Source organism: Podarcis cretensis (genome assembly GCF_951804945.1).
Source record: "Podarcis cretensis genome assembly, chromosome: 13".
NCBI lineage: Eukaryota > Metazoa > Chordata > Lepidosauria > Squamata > Lacertidae > Podarcis > Podarcis cretensis.
In genome coordinates this window covers 32,906,475-32,926,354 of record NC_137182.1, presented here as the reverse complement: position 1 = coordinate 32,926,354, position 19,880 = coordinate 32,906,475, and the positions used below count along the sequence as shown (strand labels likewise).

General features: G+C 44.9%; 1 protein-coding gene across 8 annotated transcripts; it reads left to right on the top strand.

Moving 5' to 3' along the window:
* The first annotated feature begins 39 nt into the window (after positions 1–39).
* On the top strand, positions 40–19,515 carry LOC307201419 (scavenger receptor cysteine-rich type 1 protein M130-like). Of its 8 annotated transcripts, XM_079950611.1 has the most exons (10): positions 40–657; positions 2,573–2,632; positions 4,307–4,333; positions 5,218–5,532; positions 6,089–6,199; positions 7,262–7,576; positions 9,046–9,234; positions 10,024–10,338; positions 11,007–12,005; positions 13,022–13,304. In XM_079950611.1, the coding sequence occupies exons 2-10, from the start codon at positions 2,605–2,607 to the stop codon at positions 13,225–13,227; spliced, it is 2,505 nt and encodes an 834-aa protein (XP_079806737.1). In that variant the 5' UTR covers positions 40–657; positions 2,573–2,604; the 3' UTR covers positions 13,228–13,304. The 8 variants fall into 8 exon arrangements, with proteins under 8 accessions (XP_079806737.1, XP_079806739.1, XP_079806738.1 ...); XM_079950612.1 differs by lacking the exons at positions 40–657; positions 2,573–2,632 and adding an exon at positions 2,849–3,193; XM_079950610.1 differs by lacking the exons at positions 40–657; positions 2,573–2,632 and adding an exon at positions 3,281–3,326.
* The last annotated feature ends 365 nt before the right edge of the window (positions 19,516–19,880 follow it).

Genomic DNA, 19,880 nt, shown 5'->3' with positions numbered 1-19,880 from the left:
CACTAGTGTCGCCTTGCAGCCCTTTGAAAAAATAAGTTTGGTGCCCAGCACCCTTAGATGGAAGGAACAGTCTTTGATCAGGTATCTACTGCAATAAATTTCAAACTGTGTAGGACATAAGCTGTGAATACTTAGTGGTGCGGGGAAAGGTTCACTACACATTCTCAAAAGCACTAGTTGCTTCACATGTTCTAGGGCTGCAGCCTGACTTTGTAAAACATAAGTCCCAGGGACCAGACTAGGCTGAATAAACTGTTGTAAATGTGGTTTGTGTGCACACAATTACCGCAACAAAATATCCTAGCAACTATGCACTTAACTATATTTTACTGGTCATCCTCCCCAAAGTAGCCTGCCGCTGCTCTAAATTAGTCTGGAATGTTTAGCTGTGCAGTACTGGGTTGCTATGGTTACCAGTTATTGTGCTAGAAACTATGGAACCAACCCAGTAACAGAAATTCTTGTTGGAGCAATGGATGCATCCCATAAACTAGGAATAGCCACCACTGGGTCCCCCAGGCTTGCTCAAAGCCGCAGGGCCTGGGTTCATGTTTCTGCTGGTACCCCCATTGTGATTTTCCCCAGACACAACCTGATCTTGACTGTTTCTGTTCCTCTTTTCCCAAATACAAGAAGACCAGCTGCTTCTCTGGGATGGTGGGTGTGACTCATATTTCCTGTGACATGCTTTCCCTGTGGATAGATTTGGCTATTGCTTTGCTGCTGTTGTTGCTGCTGCTGTGCTTCCAACCGGCGTCATTCTACATTTCATCCCTGTGTGGGTGTGAAGATAAGGAAGCTCGGAATATCTTGAAGCGCAGGAACTTCCACAGATCTGTGGGCCTCAAGCAGGGGTCACAGTACCACAGAACCCTGTCAGAATGGTTTCCATGCTCTCTCATTTGTACTCTGCCCTTCTTCCAAGGAGCTTGTGACAGCTGACTTGGTGTCTCCCCATGTTTATCCCACGTTGAATGAATAAGTCAACCACTTATCTTGGTGGGTAAGATGCCATTTTATAGCTAGCAAATAGAGGCAGAGTGTTGTTGTTTAATCGTTTAGTCGTGTCCGACTCTTCATGACCCCATGGACCAGAGCACGCCGGGCACTTCTGTCTTCCACTGCCTCCGCAGTTTAATCAAACTCTTTCGGCGACCAGCCTTCTTTATGGTCCACCTTTCACTTCCATACATCACTACTGGGAAAACAATAGCTTTAACTATACGGACCTTTGTTGGCAAGGTGATGTCTCTACTTTTTAAGATGCTGTCTAGGTTTGTCATTGCTTTTCTCCCAAGAAGCAGGCGTCTTTTAATTTCATGGCTGCTGTCACCATCTGCAGTGATCATGGAGCCCAAGAAGTAAAATCTCTCACTGCCTCCATTTCTTCGCCTTCTATTTGCCAGGAGGTGATGGGACCAGTGGCCATGATCTTCATTTTTTTTATGATGAGCTTCAGAGCAGATTTTGCGCTCTCCTCTTTCACCCTCAATAAAAGGTTCTTTAATTCCTCCTCACTTTCTGCCATCAAGGTTTACTTGCACTAAAACCATCTCTAATACTTGTGAAATGAGGGTAGGGACAAACAACGTGTTACACAGCAGCTTTGCAAAGTGATATTCCAACACTTCTTCCTTTGAAACATAACCACCATTTCATTTGAAAAGGGCAATGGAAGGGGAAGAGATATTCACCCGAGCTCTGTTCTTCAGTGAAAATGGTGGACCTCTCCCCAGCTGTTGTTTGCCCCCTGAGAAGGGGAAACTGGTCGGGGAAAGGCTGAGGGGAGGACTTAAGTGTGTGTGTGTGTGTCGCTGAAAAAAACCAGTTGTGGAACTCATTGGGAAGCAATGGTTGGATTTAATTCAGCAGTGTATTAAAGGAAAGGGGCAGTGAGGCCAGGGAGAAAGGAAGTTGAAGGAGGTGGGAACAAAGCCAGAGGGTATGGGAGATGTGTCGAGATAGAAAATTAAGATAAATAGGGACAGTTGGAAAGGGTAGAAAAAGCATTTGTGTAAGTTTAATACCTTTTCTCCAACACATGACAGATGTTCCACGAGTGGAAGTTTGAACAGAGGCCTCATAGAAAAACATTCACTTGTGTGATACTGCTAAAGGTGCAGAAGAGGTGCCTGCCTCTTTTACAAAAGGTGCAGGGGGGTACAAAGGGATGGGAGATGAAATAGGACTGAGGAAAATGTGCAAGGGATGGCCACCTCTGCACACAAGTGGACGGGAAATGCAAAAGAAATACTGCATTGAATGAAACTAGGCCTTTAAGTCTTTGAGAGCTTATACCTCTTGTAGCCAAAACACATCATTTCAGAAGTGCTACTACCAATGTTGTTTCTTTGAAAATCCTTGCACAAATGTGGCTCTCCCAGGATTGTTGAAATGCCTCCTATCGGTCTCCCCCACTCTAGCTCTTTCCTCTTCCCAGACTGCAGATTGGAGGCTACATGACCCAGAGCAAGCAGGGGTGTTTCCCACTCTTTTCTGCCTGGCTGACTCACTGCCTAGGTCCTCTGCCGGCAATAAAAAACGCCTCTGATTTACAGAGTTTCCTTTGCAGCTGACCAGGACGCAGAGCCGGCCACTAAGACAATGCAACAATGCCTCTTGTTTCTTCTGGGTGAGTGTTGCCCTCTGCACAGCCAACCCCAATTCCTGGGTGCAACTCTGAATTATCTTGTGAACAGCTGGTCCTGCCAAGGAGCAGGGGGCTAAGAGGTTCCACCAGCAACATCAGAATTGTGGGGTGTGTTTATTGGGGACCAGGATGTCTGAGCAGGGAATGAGTTCTACTTGAGAAGCATTGAAAAGAAGCCTACTCAGGTCAGTGCAATAGTGTCTGCAACACGGCAGCATAAATAGCATCTTTGCTTTCACAAAGCAGCTCTGCTTGCCTCCCCCACCACCACCTACTTGCACATTGGGAAATCTTTTCTCCATCTAAAATACATGTTGTACATTCATTTACTCTGCAATAGCCTGATCTGTATTGGTTTCTGAAGCAAGGGACTGTTAGTAAACTGATCGTACAAGTTTACTTTTTAAAAAAGCCTGAAGAACGATGACTCTCATAACGGATCTGGTTGCACTTACACAGAAAAGCTGCAACTCAAGCCTGTTCTGAAACTTTTATTGTCCCCATTTACTGTGAGTGGAGGGATGGAAGAGAAGCAGTGTACTGATATGTTGTGTCCATTTACTGAAATCAAGGTATTACTCCCAAAGTTTGAAATCTGCAGAACACATTTTTTAAAAATACATTCCCTGTATCTCCCTGAAAGACATGACAGGGACAAGTTCCAGAAAGCAGAGAGGTAGTTTGACCTTATTTAGAATAGATGTTGTTAATGGCATTTTATATTTTGTGAAAAGTCCCACATTGGGCAAAATATTCCTGCATCACAGGGAGTTGGAATAGATGACCTTCATGATCCCTCCTAGAGGCAGGCAGGCAGTTCAGAACTCTGGCAAGAGGGGTCTGTCTTTATTCGGCATGTGGCCCCTAACAGATTATCCCACCCCTTGACAGAAGAAAGACTCCCCACCACTGATCCATAACTGTGCTCTGAACATGTGAATAACATCCAAAATCCTTCCCTATAGCCTTTGTAAGTTAAGAGTACAAAAGGTTGATAAACAGTAGTAGGAATTAAAGAAGCTGGTGTAATACTCTAGGTATTTTAAAGAGTATTGGTGAACAGCTGCTTGTGATTGACAGGAGCATTCCAAGGCGGTTGGAGTCTGTTGGAATCAGAGCTGCCATACCATTGAGCTACCATATTTATTTGCCACCAGTAGCTGCCTCTATCTGCTCCCTCTGGAGGAAGGAAGGAGCCTGGGACAGGGACCCATAAACACCTCAGCACATCCCTAATATTGAGAGCCAGTCTTGTCTTTTTAAAAAAACAGGAGTTAAATAAAGTGTGGAATAGTATCAGTAGTGGTTAGGAGACTCAGGAAAGAAAAGTTAGTGAGATTAGGGTGAGGACAGGGATGGAAGATGCAGAAATAGACTTTTCAATTGTGGATAGGCTCAGACTTTGCTCTCATTTTATAGGAAGAAGTCCCAGGTGGTACTGGTTAATATACACCTTTTTATTTGTTTAACCCTCCAAATATTATTTTCTGGCTCTGGCTCTCCCATGAGCATGAAAATGTCTACCTAGATCCATCTCTGCCAGGGCTTGGCAGCCTGTTGTGATCTTGAGAACACAGCCCAGAATGTTTACACTGGTAGAACTAACCTTCCACTTGAGCTTAATCTCATTTGAAACCTCTTGCCTTGTTTTTGCAGTTGCCTTCCTGAGACTTCATGCCACAGGTAAAACAGAAAGGAATCTCTGTCTCTTTCCCCTTTGCTTCCTCTTGTGACCTCCAGGTTGGGAAGATAGGAAGCTTAGCTGCCTTACACCGAGTCAGATAATTGCTCAGTCTAGCTTAGTATTGCCTAACACTGACTGGCAGCTGCTTTCCGGGGCTTCAAGAAGGAGTCTCTCCCAGAACTATTTGGAGATGTCAGGGATTGATCCTGGGATCCTCTGCATGGAACACAGATTTCCTACCACTACGGCCTTTCTCCACAGCCTGAGATGCTATTATTATTCCTTCTGTTTTCAATGTTCAGGCTGGAGTGCTTGTGCTGTGCAGGCTAAACAACACCATCCGTGCACTAGATGAACATTTCAGAAGGCTTGCAGAAGTAAAAAAACACACCCTCAAAACCCTTAGAAAACAATAACCTAGAAAACTGGATGGGAAGGGGAACTGAATGGAATACGCAGGTAGAGGGCATGACTGACTGGCACTGTGAACAGGAGAACTCCACACTGCAGCATTTTGTTGCAGGTCCCCTGTGTCCTGCATAATTAGATGTAGAATAGGCTGACAATTCATTACATGCTGCGCTCCCCATCATTTTCCAAGGGGGAAACTTCTGTTATTTTCCATTAGTGTGCAAATGAGAATAGCATGTTTACAAACATTATTGATTTGATCTTGCTATAGTTCTGGCCTTGGGGGAGATGGCCTTAAGAGCCAAGGGCATTGTTTAGGAAATCTGCACAAAGGTGAAAACTGACTTGATGACCAGATCAAGAGATGTCAGGATGTGGATGTGGGATATCAAAATTCAGAACTGCCTACTTAAGTGGGAGAAAGAGATAAGACAGGTCTCTCCTTGACTTTGATTATTTCTCCTCCTGGCAGGTTCCTTTCCAGTACGTCTGTCTGGAGGCCCAAGCCTCTGTGCAGGACGGGTGGAACTGTTCCACCAGGGTGAATGGGGGACAGTGTGTGATGACAGTTGGGATTTGCAGGACGCAGCTGTGGTGTGTCGAGAGCTAGATTGTGGGGCTGCCCTTTCAGCACCTCATGGGGCCTGGTTTGGTGAAGGACCTGGACCCATCTGGCTGAATGAGGTGCGCTGCATGGGCACTGAGGAATACCTGCACTCCTGCCCCCATATTGGGTTTCGCAAGCATGTCTGCACCCATGAGGAGGATGCCAGTGCCATATGCTCAGGTAGGACTCTTGTGATTCAGAAATTTCATCAGATGAACTCTCATGAAAGCTGACTTTCCCACAGAGTTGATTGCTTCAAGCAAATGGGTTGTTGTCACACAGACACATCTCTGTACAGTCCAATTTAAAGCATCCAACAAGAGAATGTTTAAAGATAAATTCAGCGTTTGAATTTTTGGAAGACATGTTTGTATAAAGTTACATTTGGCTAAACTTGTGGGAGTCAGGGGGTGAGGCTTGCAAATTCATTAAATGGCCCCTGCCTTTCCTCTGTATAATTCATACTGCTCTGCTTACGGTAGTTAAAAAGGCCCACCTGTGAACTTCCTTGAACTGAAAGCTCTGCAGTCTCACCTTTTGACAGTATGGGGGAATGTATCCAGCCAACTCTTTAAAATTAAGGCTGCTTGTTGCGATTGGGTCCAAGCATAGAGCTGGATGCAAGTTTAGGTGTTTAATAACTATTGTTCTATCCCTGAGGAAAAGGGACCTAAGTGTTTTGTAGCATACTGGACCAATGAGCATGTTCATTTCTTTCTCTCATCTCCCTTGGCAGCTCAGCGCTTTGTTCCTTTTACTGCCTTCCCCCCTCAACCGGCATTCAGATGGGGCAACATGAAAGCAGTAACGACAGCAAGACCACTCATATCTTCTGCACCTGCTGAGGGTGAGTGTGCAGGCATCCCTGAAGTGCGCCACTTTCATCGTTTAGCTGAACAATATCCATCTCTAAAGTAGGGTTAAAAGAGATTGTGGGGATGGGTTCTGGGGACCCATTTATTAAATCTTCTGCCATATATTTGCATGGTGGCAGTGCTCCTGTTGCGACGCACCTTGGATCAGGTTGCAACCCACTAGTGGGTCCAGTCCCACCAGTTGAAAACCAGTGATCTAAGAAGATCAAGCTTGCTTCCTTTTTCTAGCCCAGCTTTAACTTAGCCTGAGAGCTTCTTCTGCTACATTTTTATGAATTTGTTAAGGCACAGGAGCTGTTTGATTCGGGCACAGGAGCAAAATAGCAACCATACCATTTTTTTTATTCTATTATTGTGCCAAGTAATCATGGAGAAAAGGGAGGGGGAAAATGTAGTACAAAAGAAGGAAAAGTCTACTGGTTTCACAAGACACTTTCTATACTGAATAAAAAGCCATTATTTAGCTCAGAGGTGGAGAACCTTTTTCAGTCCATGGACCACATTTGCTCTTGGGGAACCTTCCAGGGGCCATATGCCAGTAGTGAGTGGGGTCAGGGACAAAACTAGGCACTTAGCATTGTACAGGGTGCTTAGCATTGTACATTCCAGGCATGAAAACTCAGAAAGTCCCCCCCCCCCCATCTCCATCCAGGTTAATTCAAGATATTATACTTAGGGAAAAACAATCAAGGGTGTAAAGCAGAACCAGAGAAGGGTAGGGCATAACCTAGGAAAAGTTCTAGGGGCCCAAGGTGTCCCTTTCCTTCTTTAGTTGCACAATAGTTGTGGGTTTTCATATAGAAATAAATGGACAGTGGCATTCAGATCGTGGCTTGGGCTGGAGACAGTTCAGTTCCACTTGCCTTAAGGTTAGTGGAGTTCAGCATTTGCTTTAGTGCCCAATCAGAAATTTGGACTAATTTTCCTTGAAAAATCAGTTAGGCTGTAAGATGGGAGAACCCCATACCCCCCCCCCTTGGGCTCTCCAGGTGCTATAGCTTGTCTTAATCTCCTCTCCCCCTTCCCCCCTCCAGGGACCCCTGCTCTACGTCTCGTGGGTGGCAGAAGCCGCTGTTCCGGCCGACTGGAGGTGTTTCATGAAGGGGAATGGGGCACAGTATGTGATGACATGTGGGACCTTCTGGATGTTGCTGTGGTCTGCCGGGAGCTGGACTGTGGGGAGGCGCTGGCAGCACCAGGCGGCGCCTTCTTTGGTGAGGGGAGCAGTGTCATCTGGTTAGATGATGTACAGTGCCAAGGAGAAGAGTCAATGTTGTCGGAGTGCCATACCAGCCTTTGGGGGACAACCAACTGCCGACACAGTGAAGATGCTGGGGCTGTGTGTTCTGGTGAGAGAACTCTAGCATTATTTACACTTAATCATTCAGACTTCCGAGGAAATTCTGAGAATTCTAGTTTTGTGACGATTCCAGAGGCTAGGAATCTCAATCATCCATCCCTTAGCATCCATCCCAATAGCAATTTCCAGGATCAGTTGGATGAAGCCATGAGGTATAAAGCTGATGAAAGATATGAGTTATAAAGCTAGTGTAGATATACCATTGGTATACAGTGATACCTCCAGCTACAAACTTAATTCATTCCAGAGGTCCGTTCTTAAGCTGAAACCATTCGTAACATTTGGCACGCTTTCACTAATGGCACCTCCCACTGCTGCTGTGCTGCCGGCGTGCAACTTCCACTCGCATCCTGGGGCAAAGTTCGCAACTGGGAGAATCTACTTCCAGGTTAGCGGAGCTGGTAACCCAAAGCATTCGCAAGGACGATGGTATGCAACACGAGGTTCGACTGTACTCTGGCCATGGAAAGGTAGTATTGGTCTTACTGTGAAAATTACTTCTCATTTGGTGTGTGGATGTCTCCAAGTGAGATGTGTTTCTCCTGTTGCTCATTAAGGCAGGAAACCATGTTGAATGCTCTCTCTTCCTGTTGAAGCCTCAGTTCCATGGCTGAGCTAAATTCTCTCTCTCTCTCTCTCTCTCTCTCTCTCTCTCTTACACACACACACACACACACACACACACACACACACACACGTGTATGTATAAGCAACAGAAGAGATTGTAGAAGAGTATGGGCTCTGGCAAAACTGGATGTCAGGACTACAAGTTAGCTAGCAGTATAAGGAACAGTGTGAAGTAACCACTATTAGGATGTGACCTGTGCAACATCTTTCACAGTAAGACCAATGCTACCTTTTCCTTTAAGTACTAGATATCTCACAGTGAGGTGTACTAAAGTTAATGATATATTGGATGGGAAATTAAGTGTCTTCTGCCATGGCTATTACATTCTTGTCTCAAGCTGCTCATACTTCTTGGACACTTTTTGTTATCTTGACCACAGGCTGTCAGTAAGTGGTCAGAGACTATAGTCCTATATTCCTGGTATGTGCTGATCCCAGAGTGTTCTTCCACACTCAGGTCATGCTTGCACTATGGGCACTTGACTGAGTGCTGCTTCTTATAATTCTGAGATTACGAATCTCAGGCTTGGTCATGTGTCTTCTCTTCAGCCAGTTTTGTTTTGCAGTATTGGAATACCAGACTTCCAACAGGAATACTGAGGCTTCAACAGGAAGACAGAGTTGAGAAATTCCTCTGAAGCAAATGGTTTTCTGCCTTCCCAAACAACAGGAGCAACCCAACCCACTCAAAGACATCCAGCAACCAAGGGAGAAGCTAATGATTATACCAGTATTAATTCTGCTCTAAATTATTGTGTAGGGATATGGTTGCACTGAAGCTTCCTTTGTATGCGCTGTGTCTGTGTCACATGGTGTATCATCTCCTCACAGGTGAGATGCCCCTGGCCATGGTGGAAGAGCATGTGGCCATGCTCACAAGGACCTTGGCACCCCAGAGGCGCCGGTATGTAGCCCCTAAAAGAATTCCCCGTCCTACTCAGCCTACAGGGAATCAAGAAGCAACTGTAGCTAATGAAGCATTACAAATAGAGAAGAGCCAAAAGGAAGCAGTGCCAGATGGTGAGTAGCAGAGAGAGGTAGTTGTTTATGTCCATCATTGACTCCCAGGCAATTTGCACAGGTGCTGTTTCTTGTTTGGAATGGGGGTGCCAATATAATTAACAACTATGAAAACACAATCTAAGTGACAAAAGATATTACATGACAACAGATTTTGCATCTTTGCTTCAACAAACCCCTTAAAAAAGGGAGCAGAGATTGAGTCACTGGTTGAACTTCAAATGAAGAATTATGAAACAAAATTCAGTTGTGACATCTCAGTGCTCAAGGAAGTTATCACATTATACAGCATGTTTTACTTGTTTTATGGCCCCCTTGAAAGCATGAGTGAAGGTCAAATTAAAACACTGGGCCCCTCCATTCCCCCACCTGCTGCTACCTAAGCAAACAGGTACGACTCCACTTTCATTTGAGTAAATGACAAAATTTGGGGAGATCCAATCATGGATCTTCCACATGGCATCTAGTTTTGTCTTGAACTGCTTTCAGGGGACATGGGCTGCATAGTTATGGTATATGGATTCCTTGCAATGATACTGTTTAGATTTTTATTTATTTGTGCTTTAATTTGTTTTAATGTTTATACTGTGGCTGTAAATTGCTTTGGGTCACTTTTGTGAGAAAAGCGATATCATCATTATAAAAAATAGAGGCCTTTGGGATTCACTAGAATGAACTGAGAACCTCAAAGGGAAGGACCATGGTTTACAAGTGAGAGATCTGTGATGCAAGGACTTTTAACTCCTCTTATCCTATAAACATTTCCTCTTCATATGCTTTTAAACTCAGGCCAGTGGCAGGTGCGGCTGCAAGGAGGCCCTGGATCCTGTGCTGGACGGGTAGAGGTTCTGTATCAAAATTATTGGGGCACAGTATGCGATGATGGCTGGGATCTGGTGGACGCGGCAGTGGTGTGCCGTGAGTTGGGCTGTGGGGCCCCTCTTCTCAGCCCTGGTAATGCAAGATATGGGCCAGGATCTGGACCTATCTGGTTGGATGATGTCAACTGCACTGGGGCAGAGTTCACTCTACAGAACTGCCGCTCCCAGCCGTGGGGGACGCATAACTGCAATCATCATGAAGATGCTTCAGTCATCTGCACAGGTAGGGAACAACTCAGTTTACCAGCTGATTCCCAGTCATATTCAGTGAGTCCATTTGCCTGGTTCCAAAACAGATATGCCATATTTAGGAGAGAGAACCCTGAACTTGTGAATAAGCCAATAATAGAAAATTCAACGTCCTTGGGGGGAAAGCAGTAACAATCTCAAATGGGCTAAACCCAGTTTCATTCTGGAGACTCCAGTAAACACCTTATTCTGGGTATGTATATACAGTACTAAAGACTTATATTGGTTTTAGGTAAAGGTAAAGGGACCCCTGACCATTAGGTCCGGTCATGACCAACTCTGGGGTTGCAGCGCTCATCTCGCTTTATTGGCCGATGGAGCCAGTGTACAGCTTCCGGGTCATGTGGCCAGCATGACTAAGCCAGTTCTGGCAAACCAGAGCAGCGCATGGAAATGCCGTTTACCTTCCCGATGGAGCAGTACCTATTTATCTACTTGCACTTTCATGTGCTTTCGAACTGCTAGGTTGCCAGGAGTATATTGGTTTTATGGCAGCTTAATTGCTATGGCTTTCCATCTTGGGAATCTATTTAGGTGAGGGTGCTGAGAATTCTCCCTGCACTGCTTTAATTCCCCACCAAGAAGAAATGACTGTTAAAGTAATTTTAGTCTGTGATGTAGGAACGTCTTTTGTATTTTCAGATAGGTGGAAGCGTCTGTCATTGCCAAACTCATCAAGCAATTCAAAGATAGCTGCGCCTGCTACAACCATGAATCCAGGGCAAAGCATCTTGGATGTGGCTGAGACCAGCACAACTACTCAGGAGTTTTCAGCCAGCTGGGAGCTAGAGTTCCCTGAAGCACCAATCCTAACCACACAAACTGTGCAGCTTGAACTGGAAAAGGAGGAAAAGCAAGCGAGCCCCTTCAACAGAATTGAAACAACCACTAATACAGAAGCCCTGCTGCACATCCAAGAGATGGAGTCAAGCAACACTCCAAAGATAGAACCATCCTCACAGGAAAGGGGACAAGAGCCCATTTATGCCTCAGTTGAATCTCTGCCAACCTCAGCCACACTGGATCTGGTATCTGAAAGAGAAACGGAGACAGTAAGCCTGTGGAATATAGATAAAGCAACACTTAATCTAGAGATCCTGCATGTTCAGGGGACAGAGTCAACCAGCACCCCCAATACAAGGCCACAAACACACGAATTGGGACAAACCCCCACCCCCTCCACAGCTGAGTTTCAGCCAACCTTAGCCATGCAGGAACTGGAATCTGAGGAAGAAACAGCGACAACAAGCCCAACAGGAACAGGACTGCCCATAGTTGAACCAGGCCTAACACTTGCAACAGAGGTAGTGCAATCTAAGCAATGGGACATTGCATTTAAAGTGCCCTCAGTACAGAAGGTAGAACTTACCAATCCCACAGCTACAGATCAGCCTACCACTTCCACTTCAGTTCAGGAACCTGAAAGAGTGAATGTAATTGATAATGTAGTAAAGGAGCTGTTCCTGTTCTCAAATATCTTGAAGGTTGCAAGAGAGATGGAATTGTCGGCAACCACACAGAATGCACCATCTGTAAACCACATGGAATCCATAAACCACAAATCTTCACATTCTGAAGAGAACACAGATCAGAAGCAACAAGAGGAATCACACACATATTCTCATACCATGGGGCCCACAGGTGAGTCGCTGCCTCAGTGTCAGCTCCAGGATTTTGAGGGGCCTCAGGTAAAGTATCTACATTCAGGCCCCTCTAGTCAAATAGTGTGGGCAGTGGTTGTTCCTCATCATTCTCACCAACAGAGGGAGAGAGCAGGAAGGTAAACTGGAGGATGAGCAGAAGCTGCGCAAAGGTTCACCTGCCTGTCTTTTCCCTCTGAAGCAAAATCTCAGAGGAGATTGACAAGAAAGTCAGTTGGTAGATGGGTGGCTGGCAGCAGATCCACCTCTTTCCCCTCCTTTGCCATCAACCTGTTTGCCTGGCAAAGGCTGCATACACACAGTACATTTAATGCACACACATTCTCCTCCAAGAATATTGGGAACTGTAGCTTTGTAAGGGTAAATTACAATTCTCGGGATTCAAAAGGAGGAGGGGAGATGATAGCGTATTTTAAATGTGTGATGTGTAAGGGAAAAGGCAGGTGAATTGCCTGGAAGAGTAGGAGGAACAGAAAATGTGGTCAGTTCTGCTCAATGGTCAATTGTTCACTTACTCTGTATTTTCTCCCCTCCCAAGAGGGGAAAGGTGAGCAGGCTGCTGCTGCTATGTAGCATTTCTCCCTCTGCACCCCTCCTGTCAGTGACAGCAACTGTAGAGACTCTGTTAGCTGTCTGTGGTGGGTTCCTGCCTGAGCATGGATGTTGGTAGACACCCAACCACACAAACTACTTATATTATGCCTGAACTGCTTATTAGGCAGGAACATACCTTCCCCTTAAACTCTCTCAGTTGGTGCAGGTTAAAGGTGAGCCCCAGCTTTCTGTGAATGAAGAATGCCTTGTAGAATATCCTCCAGAAACCTATGCAATTGCCAGACTTTCTTGGCAGGCAAGTTGATGGAGAACAGGTCTGAGATAGCCTCAGCTACCCTCCTAAGATCAAACATACCCTGCTCTTTTTTTGGGAGGGGGGTGTTATTTAACTCTGCTGCTCTCATTTAATATTACCACATTCTCCCTCTCCATTTGCACCAGAGCCTACCATTGCTCCCATTGTCTTGACCACTTTGGCTGAAACAGATGTTCACGATACGACTGTTCTGCTCCAAAGTACAGTGTCACATACAGTTTCTATGGATGGGCTGCTTGAGGATAGTATGGTGAGCTCAGGAAACACAGAAAGAGGTAAGTATCAGAGACAAAGCTTCACTGCTGAGGCTAGGAAAAGGGTCTTACTTTGAAGGCCTCTTCCCAAACCGCGGAGCATCGTTAACAATTTCCACACATTCTATAGCTGTCAAAAGTTCAGAATTGGGTCTCACTTACCTCACTGGCCATGTTTAAGTCCAGTAGTCAGGGATGGCACTTCCTCCTGGACAAAGTCAGTTTTCACAGAAGAATTTCCTCCTTTTATATACCTTTGACTATGCTTATTGATCATAGTCACAAGCTATGGCCATTGTGTTTTTGTAGTTTAGTTGACCACATAACATGCAAACACACCACCTTGGGGATACTCCTTACTGGCTACTGGGGTGATGGTGTCAAGGCACAATACAGTCATTGGTTATTTTCTGTCTCTCCGAATACATAGGTACCACCTCCGCACCAGGCTTGATTGAAGCACCAGGTCCAAACACCACTTTGCCTGAATCTGTCACCCACACTGCTACAGTTAGCGAGTCACCCTCGGACTTCCCTTTTAGGCAGGACTCAAGGGGAAAGGATCAAGGCTGTTGCTGTTCACCACCTGGCCTGGAAAACTTGGTCCATGCAATGACAGGTCTCCGTGGGGAACTAGGCTCCCTCTCTACTACCATTCAACATCAGGGCTCTCAACTAGAGGCTCTTGCCCGCAGTCTGGCTGAGCTGGCAGCTTCTGTGAACCATCTTGTGGGGGTGCTGCCTACCTTACTGCAGCCAGCAGCTGCCCAGTCCTCCTCAGCTCAAAATACACAGGATGAAGGCCAAATGCATAACCAGCTGCCCTTAAAATGAAAATTTGACTTTCTATAAGGAAAGGAAGTTGCCTCTCAAGCCAACTAAAGTCAGACTTCTGCTATGAGGTGAGCCCACCTCCCATGAAATCCCATTAAATATGCCATAAGCAGAGGTCACACATGCTACAAAAAGGTACTATAGGAGACCTCCACCCCAATGGTTATGGGGTTTTGGTTGATCTGTTTATAAGCAGTTAACTAGAAAAATGTGCTGAGAATGGTAAAATTGGGAAACATTGCACAGTTCACAAGAGGCTGCATGGTCTGAAATCCAGAAGTCAAACGAATTTGTAGATTTTTTGGAAAATGAACATGATATAGCAATTTCAAAGGTAAAAATGCAGAACCGATTATGATTGGGTACTAGATTCACTGGGTACTAGATTGCGCTAAGAAAAATGTTCAAATAAGTGTTTGTATAATTGCTTACATTGATGTGTGGTGGCCTGATCAGTATTATCTTCTAAAATATTTTGGATTTTAGCATAAGCCTTCATGAATACTCCATTCATTTGTTTGTGTAGGCTGGTCATTGAACCTTTCTATGTAATAAACTGTTGAATTTTGTGTGATCATTCCTGTGCAAAATGGGAGGAACGAGTAAAGAAGGCTGGAAAGGGCAGGAGCCAAGCACTAGGTGTATTCTTTTTGGTAATACTGTATATCCACTGTCTCAGAAGTAAATTCCTGAAATGACCACGAGATGTCATCACAAAGTCATATAGACACAACCCAAGAACCATAATTGAAATCCCTTCCATAGTTGAAAATCCTCTTCCCCCAGTCAATTTGATCAGTTAAACCTACTCCTAATAAAACTACTAAAATAGTGTAAGAAGTCAATTAGAGGGATGATTTTAGGAGAGAAGCTGACACCTTCACTAATGTCTGAATCTGTTGGACAAAACTCTGCAATAATAAACAATTAAATTATAATCATTATGCTTACTTTGGTAAAAATAAAATAAAAAGATGTATCCAATACATTAGAATTAGGAGTTTTGCTGGTGATGTCAATAAGGATGAGAAATGGTATCGTTATCATAAATAAAGAAAATTTCACACTTGCCACACGCCACAGTGTTCATAAGGCCTCTGGGTCAGGGACCTAATCTCTCCCCTCCCCCCAATGCTACTTAATAAAGTCCCATGCATTTTAATGGAGAAAATATTAAGAATTTAAATTTTAACAGAGAAGGGTGACCAAGATGATCAAGGGTCTGGAAGCCAAGCCTTATGAGGAACAGTTGAAGGAGCTGGGTATGTTTAGCCTGGAACAGAAGAGACTTAGAAGAGATATGATAGCCATCTTCAAATATCTGAAGGGCTGTCACATGGAAGATGGAGCAAGCTTGTTTTCTCCTGCTCTGGAGGGTAGGACTCAAACCAATGGCTTCAACTTACAAGAAAGGCGATTCCAACTAAACATCAGGAAGAACTTTCTGACAGTAAGAGCAATTCAACAGTGAAACAGGCTCCCTTGGAAGCTTCATTGGAGGTTTTTAAGCAGAGATTGGCTGGCCATAAGTCGTTGTGGATACTTTAGTTGAGATTTCTGCATTTCAGGGGGTTGAACTAGATTACCCTTGGCGTCCCTTCAAAATTTAGAGTTCTATGCTTCTATAATTGTAACAGATTAAAATAAGCTTCCTTCATTCAGAGGCAATATATTACCAATTTCTAGAAGCTAGAGACTTTTCCAGGTGACATTTAGCTCACTGCTGTTGAAGGTCTGCTAGACATTTTGTCTGTTCCAGCAAAGGAGGGTGGTATCTTCTTGGAGGTGTTGCTTCTGCCGCTTGCTCCAATAAGCAGGGCTTATGCAAATTAGCTGTAGAATCTTAGTCCCTATGAGTTGGAGGAAAACTGTCTTTTCCTAGTTCCAGCCTTCTCAGTGGTCTGAGACCATTTTTGCACCATTGTCTTTTTGTGGTGCATAGATGCCAATTGTAGGCAAAAAAATGGTGCCCTCTCAGTGGGCTTGTCCACACTTCCACTTGTCCTAAGGCTAGACAGCATGGGCCAATGCACTTTTGCCTTTGCTCCACAACTTTCCCCCAGAAAACCCACTCTTTAGTACAAAAGCAGAGCAAATTGGCGTTTGCTCCAACTCAGCAGTAAAGATTGGGCTTTCCTGGGGGGAAGTGGTGGGACAAGTGCAAGTCTGGATAAGCTCTGAATCTACTGCCCACAGTAGTTGCTTCACAGCAAAGTCCGATAGCAAGACAGTTTATTCATTCTCCAAGGCTTTAAAGGTGTTGGTGTCAATGTATTCCATCTGTGTATTCTATGTATTCCATTTTTTCAATGTCATTCACACAGTGTTCTCATCCAAGTGTATCCTGATCTGCGGATAGGGTCACATTACCCAACTGTGGACATACTGAAGCATTGTGCGGGCAGGGTTTTGTTTTTTACATGTGTGGTGTAAAAAAACTACACCCCCTACTTCTGTTGGAGAGTTGCTTCTCCGTGGGTTACTGGTAGGTCTGGGCATGTCACACACACTTGTTTAATTTTTGTTTTCTTGCTATTTTGTGAAAGTCTGGTATACTGGAAAACTTGCATCTCATTTATAAAACATATAAATCCCCCCCCCCGACTGGTACACAAATACTTGCTTGAATGCCCACAAAAGTTGAGATTCTTGCATTGCAAGGTGTTGGGACTCGATGACCCTCAGGCTCCCTAGCTGAGAGGTAGCAATCGGAGTTCAAAATGAAGTTTGCTCTTGGAGACTAGATAAGCCATATGATTTTTGCTCTAACCATGGTAACAGGATATGAACATCAGAGGGATGACATCACAATGTAGGCAACAATGCTAATGGCATCACAATAGCATAGGTGACATCAGAGTAGGCTACTGTTACAACCTCAAGGTTGTACTTTGCTACTAAGTCCTTTCAAGTAGTGACAAAAAACCAGGCAGGATCTCGATCAGGGTGGCCCAACTTTTGACACCAGGTGGGCCACAAAAGTACTTCAACAAGGAACCTATGGGCCACACACTGCTTTGTTGTGGGCCTGTGAGTGGGGAGGGGGAGGGAAGCAAGGCACAAACCCAGCCCTTGTTCTGCCTCCCCAAAGCTGGCTATGCTATGTGAGGTACCAGGCTTTGGGAAGGAGGTGTGAGGCTTTCGCAGGGTCCTAGAACCCTAGCATCTCCTTCCTAAAGCTGAGAAAGTGCTAACTAGACTTTGGGAAGGTTTCGATATTCTGGTTGGTTAAGGTATTGCCAGGCAGAGGGCCTTCTTGGTAGTGGCGCCCACCCTGTGGAAAGCCCTCCCATTAGATGTCAAGGAAATAAACAACTATCTGACTTTTAGAAGATATCTGAAGGCAGCCCTGTTTAGGGAAATTTTTAGGGAAGTTTTTAATGTTTGATGCTTTATTGCTTTTTGTTGTTGTTGTTGTTGTTGGGAGCCGCCCAGAGTGGCTGGAGAAACCCAGCCAGATGGGTGGGGTATAAATTATTATTATTATTATTATTATTATTATTATTATTATTATTATTATTATTATTTCCAACCCTGCCCCTGCTCCTCAGTGGGTCAACATTGATATCAAGATTGCCTTACAGATTTTCCGTCAGGTTCTAGCTCTAACTGACTTAAATGTCTCATCTGTGCTGGGAATGCAAAAGGAATGGTGGGGTGGAGTGCCATGTTGGCTTTGAACACATCCCATTGACCCTCTACTGAGGACTCTGTCAGCTGCATTATATTTAGCACAGTGATTATAGAATGAGAGGCGTGTCAGGTGCAGCTGCTGCCCAGGGATGGGAGGGAGAAGAGAGGTGCTAATTCATTCCGTCATGGGTTGGGAGTGGCAGCCCAGGTGCCACGAGAGACCCTGATAAGGACAGAGCTGGTGTTCAATGAGCTGGTGGCTCCACGGGGGGCCTCGCACCTGACCCCATTATGTAAGCGCTCATTAGCAACTAATCCCGCCACCTGTCCCAGCCTTGAGGGGACCAGAGGGGCATGTTGTGGCATGAAGTCCATGGCACTGCACACTCCAAGGACATGTGGAGCGGATAGGTTTGGTGTCCTAAGCGCAGCTCCCAAAGGGGTCCTGCATATGAAAAAATCCAAAGTAATGATTTACAGTAATCTTCCTCTATATGTGGAAGTAATGGAAAGAGTTCTAGAATAGAGCATATTATTTTAAAAATAGATTTTCATTATTATTTTATATTTTCAGCTCCTTGGGGGCTTAAAATGTTAATTTTTGCCTATGTATTTTCTGTAAAGCACTATGTACACTGATGGTCCTTATTAAGCATATTAATAATTGCAGATGTTTTTTCCAGGAAAACCTAAGCCCTAACTAGGAACGGCTGAATCTGCCAATCTCTCCGTTTCTCATTCTACCAAACTTAATTTCAGTGACTCACATTTCCAAATTAGTTCATGGTTGTTGTTTTAAGTCCTTATGAAAATTCATAACATTTTAGTGTGAATTTCTTCTAATATACATACACACACTTGCATGCAGCTTTGTATACATTATTGCAAGGTGATTTTCCCTAATATAATGCATTTTTCTATGTTATTTTCACTAATATATGCATTTTTATGTACACTTTCCCCTAGTCTATGCATTTTTGTACACATCAGTTGGCTGGAGAGTTGAACTGCAAAATACAGAGAATTTCTAAGAGCAGCAATGTCCCTGTTCCTGTGTTGTTTCACAAAGTGCAAATTAGGTAAAGGTAAAGGGACCCCTGACCATTAGGTCCAGTTGCGGATGACTCTGGGGTTGCGGCACCCATCTCACTTTACTGGCCGAGGGAAATGGCGTACAGCTTCCGGGTCATGTGGCCAGCATGGTGAACCAGAGCAGCGCACGGAAACACCATTTATACCTTCCCGCCAAATTTATCTACTTGCACTTTGCGTGCTTTCGAACTGCTAGGTTTGCAGGAGCAGGGACCGAGCAATGGGAGCTCACCCTGCCACAGGGATTTGAACTGCTGACCCTCTGATTGGCAAGCCCTAGGCTCTGTGGTTTAGACCTTGAATTTGCCTTAAAATGTGAATCAAATTTCTCCTAACATAAAGGTAGCCCTCCAGATGTGGTGCCCTCCAGATGTTTTGTACTATCAAAGCTATCAACCCAGTCAGTGTAGCCAATGGTCAAGGACTCGATTCCACATCTGGAGGGTACCATGATTGCAATTCCTGCCCTAACCCCTCTTATTTTAGAAACGAAGTCCTGTTGAGGAGTGTATTGGGTAGTTACTAAGCAGCTATCAAGTGCTTCCTCTCCCCTAGGACAAAACACCTCTCTTGAGCCAGTAATATGTCAGCAACAGCACTGTTCTCAGGGAAGAATACTGTCAGCACACAGGGTCTTCTGCAGACTCCATTGCACAGGCCACACTCAAGGCAAATTCTATCAGTCATAATTAAAGCATTTAGTGGCTATGTTCCAGCAGTACACATGAACTGAGTACAAAGCAGCAGCTGGTACATACAGTGAGAAAGCAAATGCCATTCCAATCAAATAGGTACAACTGGAAGCTATGAATGCCCTGCTCTCTGCTATCCCCAAGGGTAGCCCCCAAGCAACAGCTGCTTGGGCCTACGTCTGGAGTGTTGCTGAACGTCCTTCTGTCATCAGGCCTTCACTCAGCATGGCCACAGAGGGGGACTATTTACAGCCCAACACATCTATTTATACCTCTTTCCCCTCCACCCTCTTTGCTCTGTGCTGCCCCTTGGCCGTTTCATTCCTTCTCACAGCTCCTGGAGACGTCACTGGGAAGAATGTCGCTATCTCCTCTGCAATGGGACAGGGATGCCTTCCGCGGTACCCAACAGGGGCCTCAGTGGTACCCACACAGGAAACCTTGGCCATACAAGGCAAAGATTGCCTCTTTGCAGGCCC

Coding starts and splice junctions, on each gene's coding strand:
- LOC307201419 (XM_079950608.1), top strand. CDS start 4,234: ATGTTTACACTGGTAGAACTAACCTTCCACTTGAGCTTAATCTCATTT. Junction 4,334..5,217: donor CCTGAGACTTCATGCCACAG/GTAAAACAGAAA, acceptor TCCTCCTGGCAG/GTTCCTTTCCAGTACGTCTG. Junction 5,533..6,088: donor TGCCAGTGCCATATGCTCAG/GTAGGACTCTTG, acceptor CTCCCTTGGCAG/CTCAGCGCTTTGTTCCTTTT.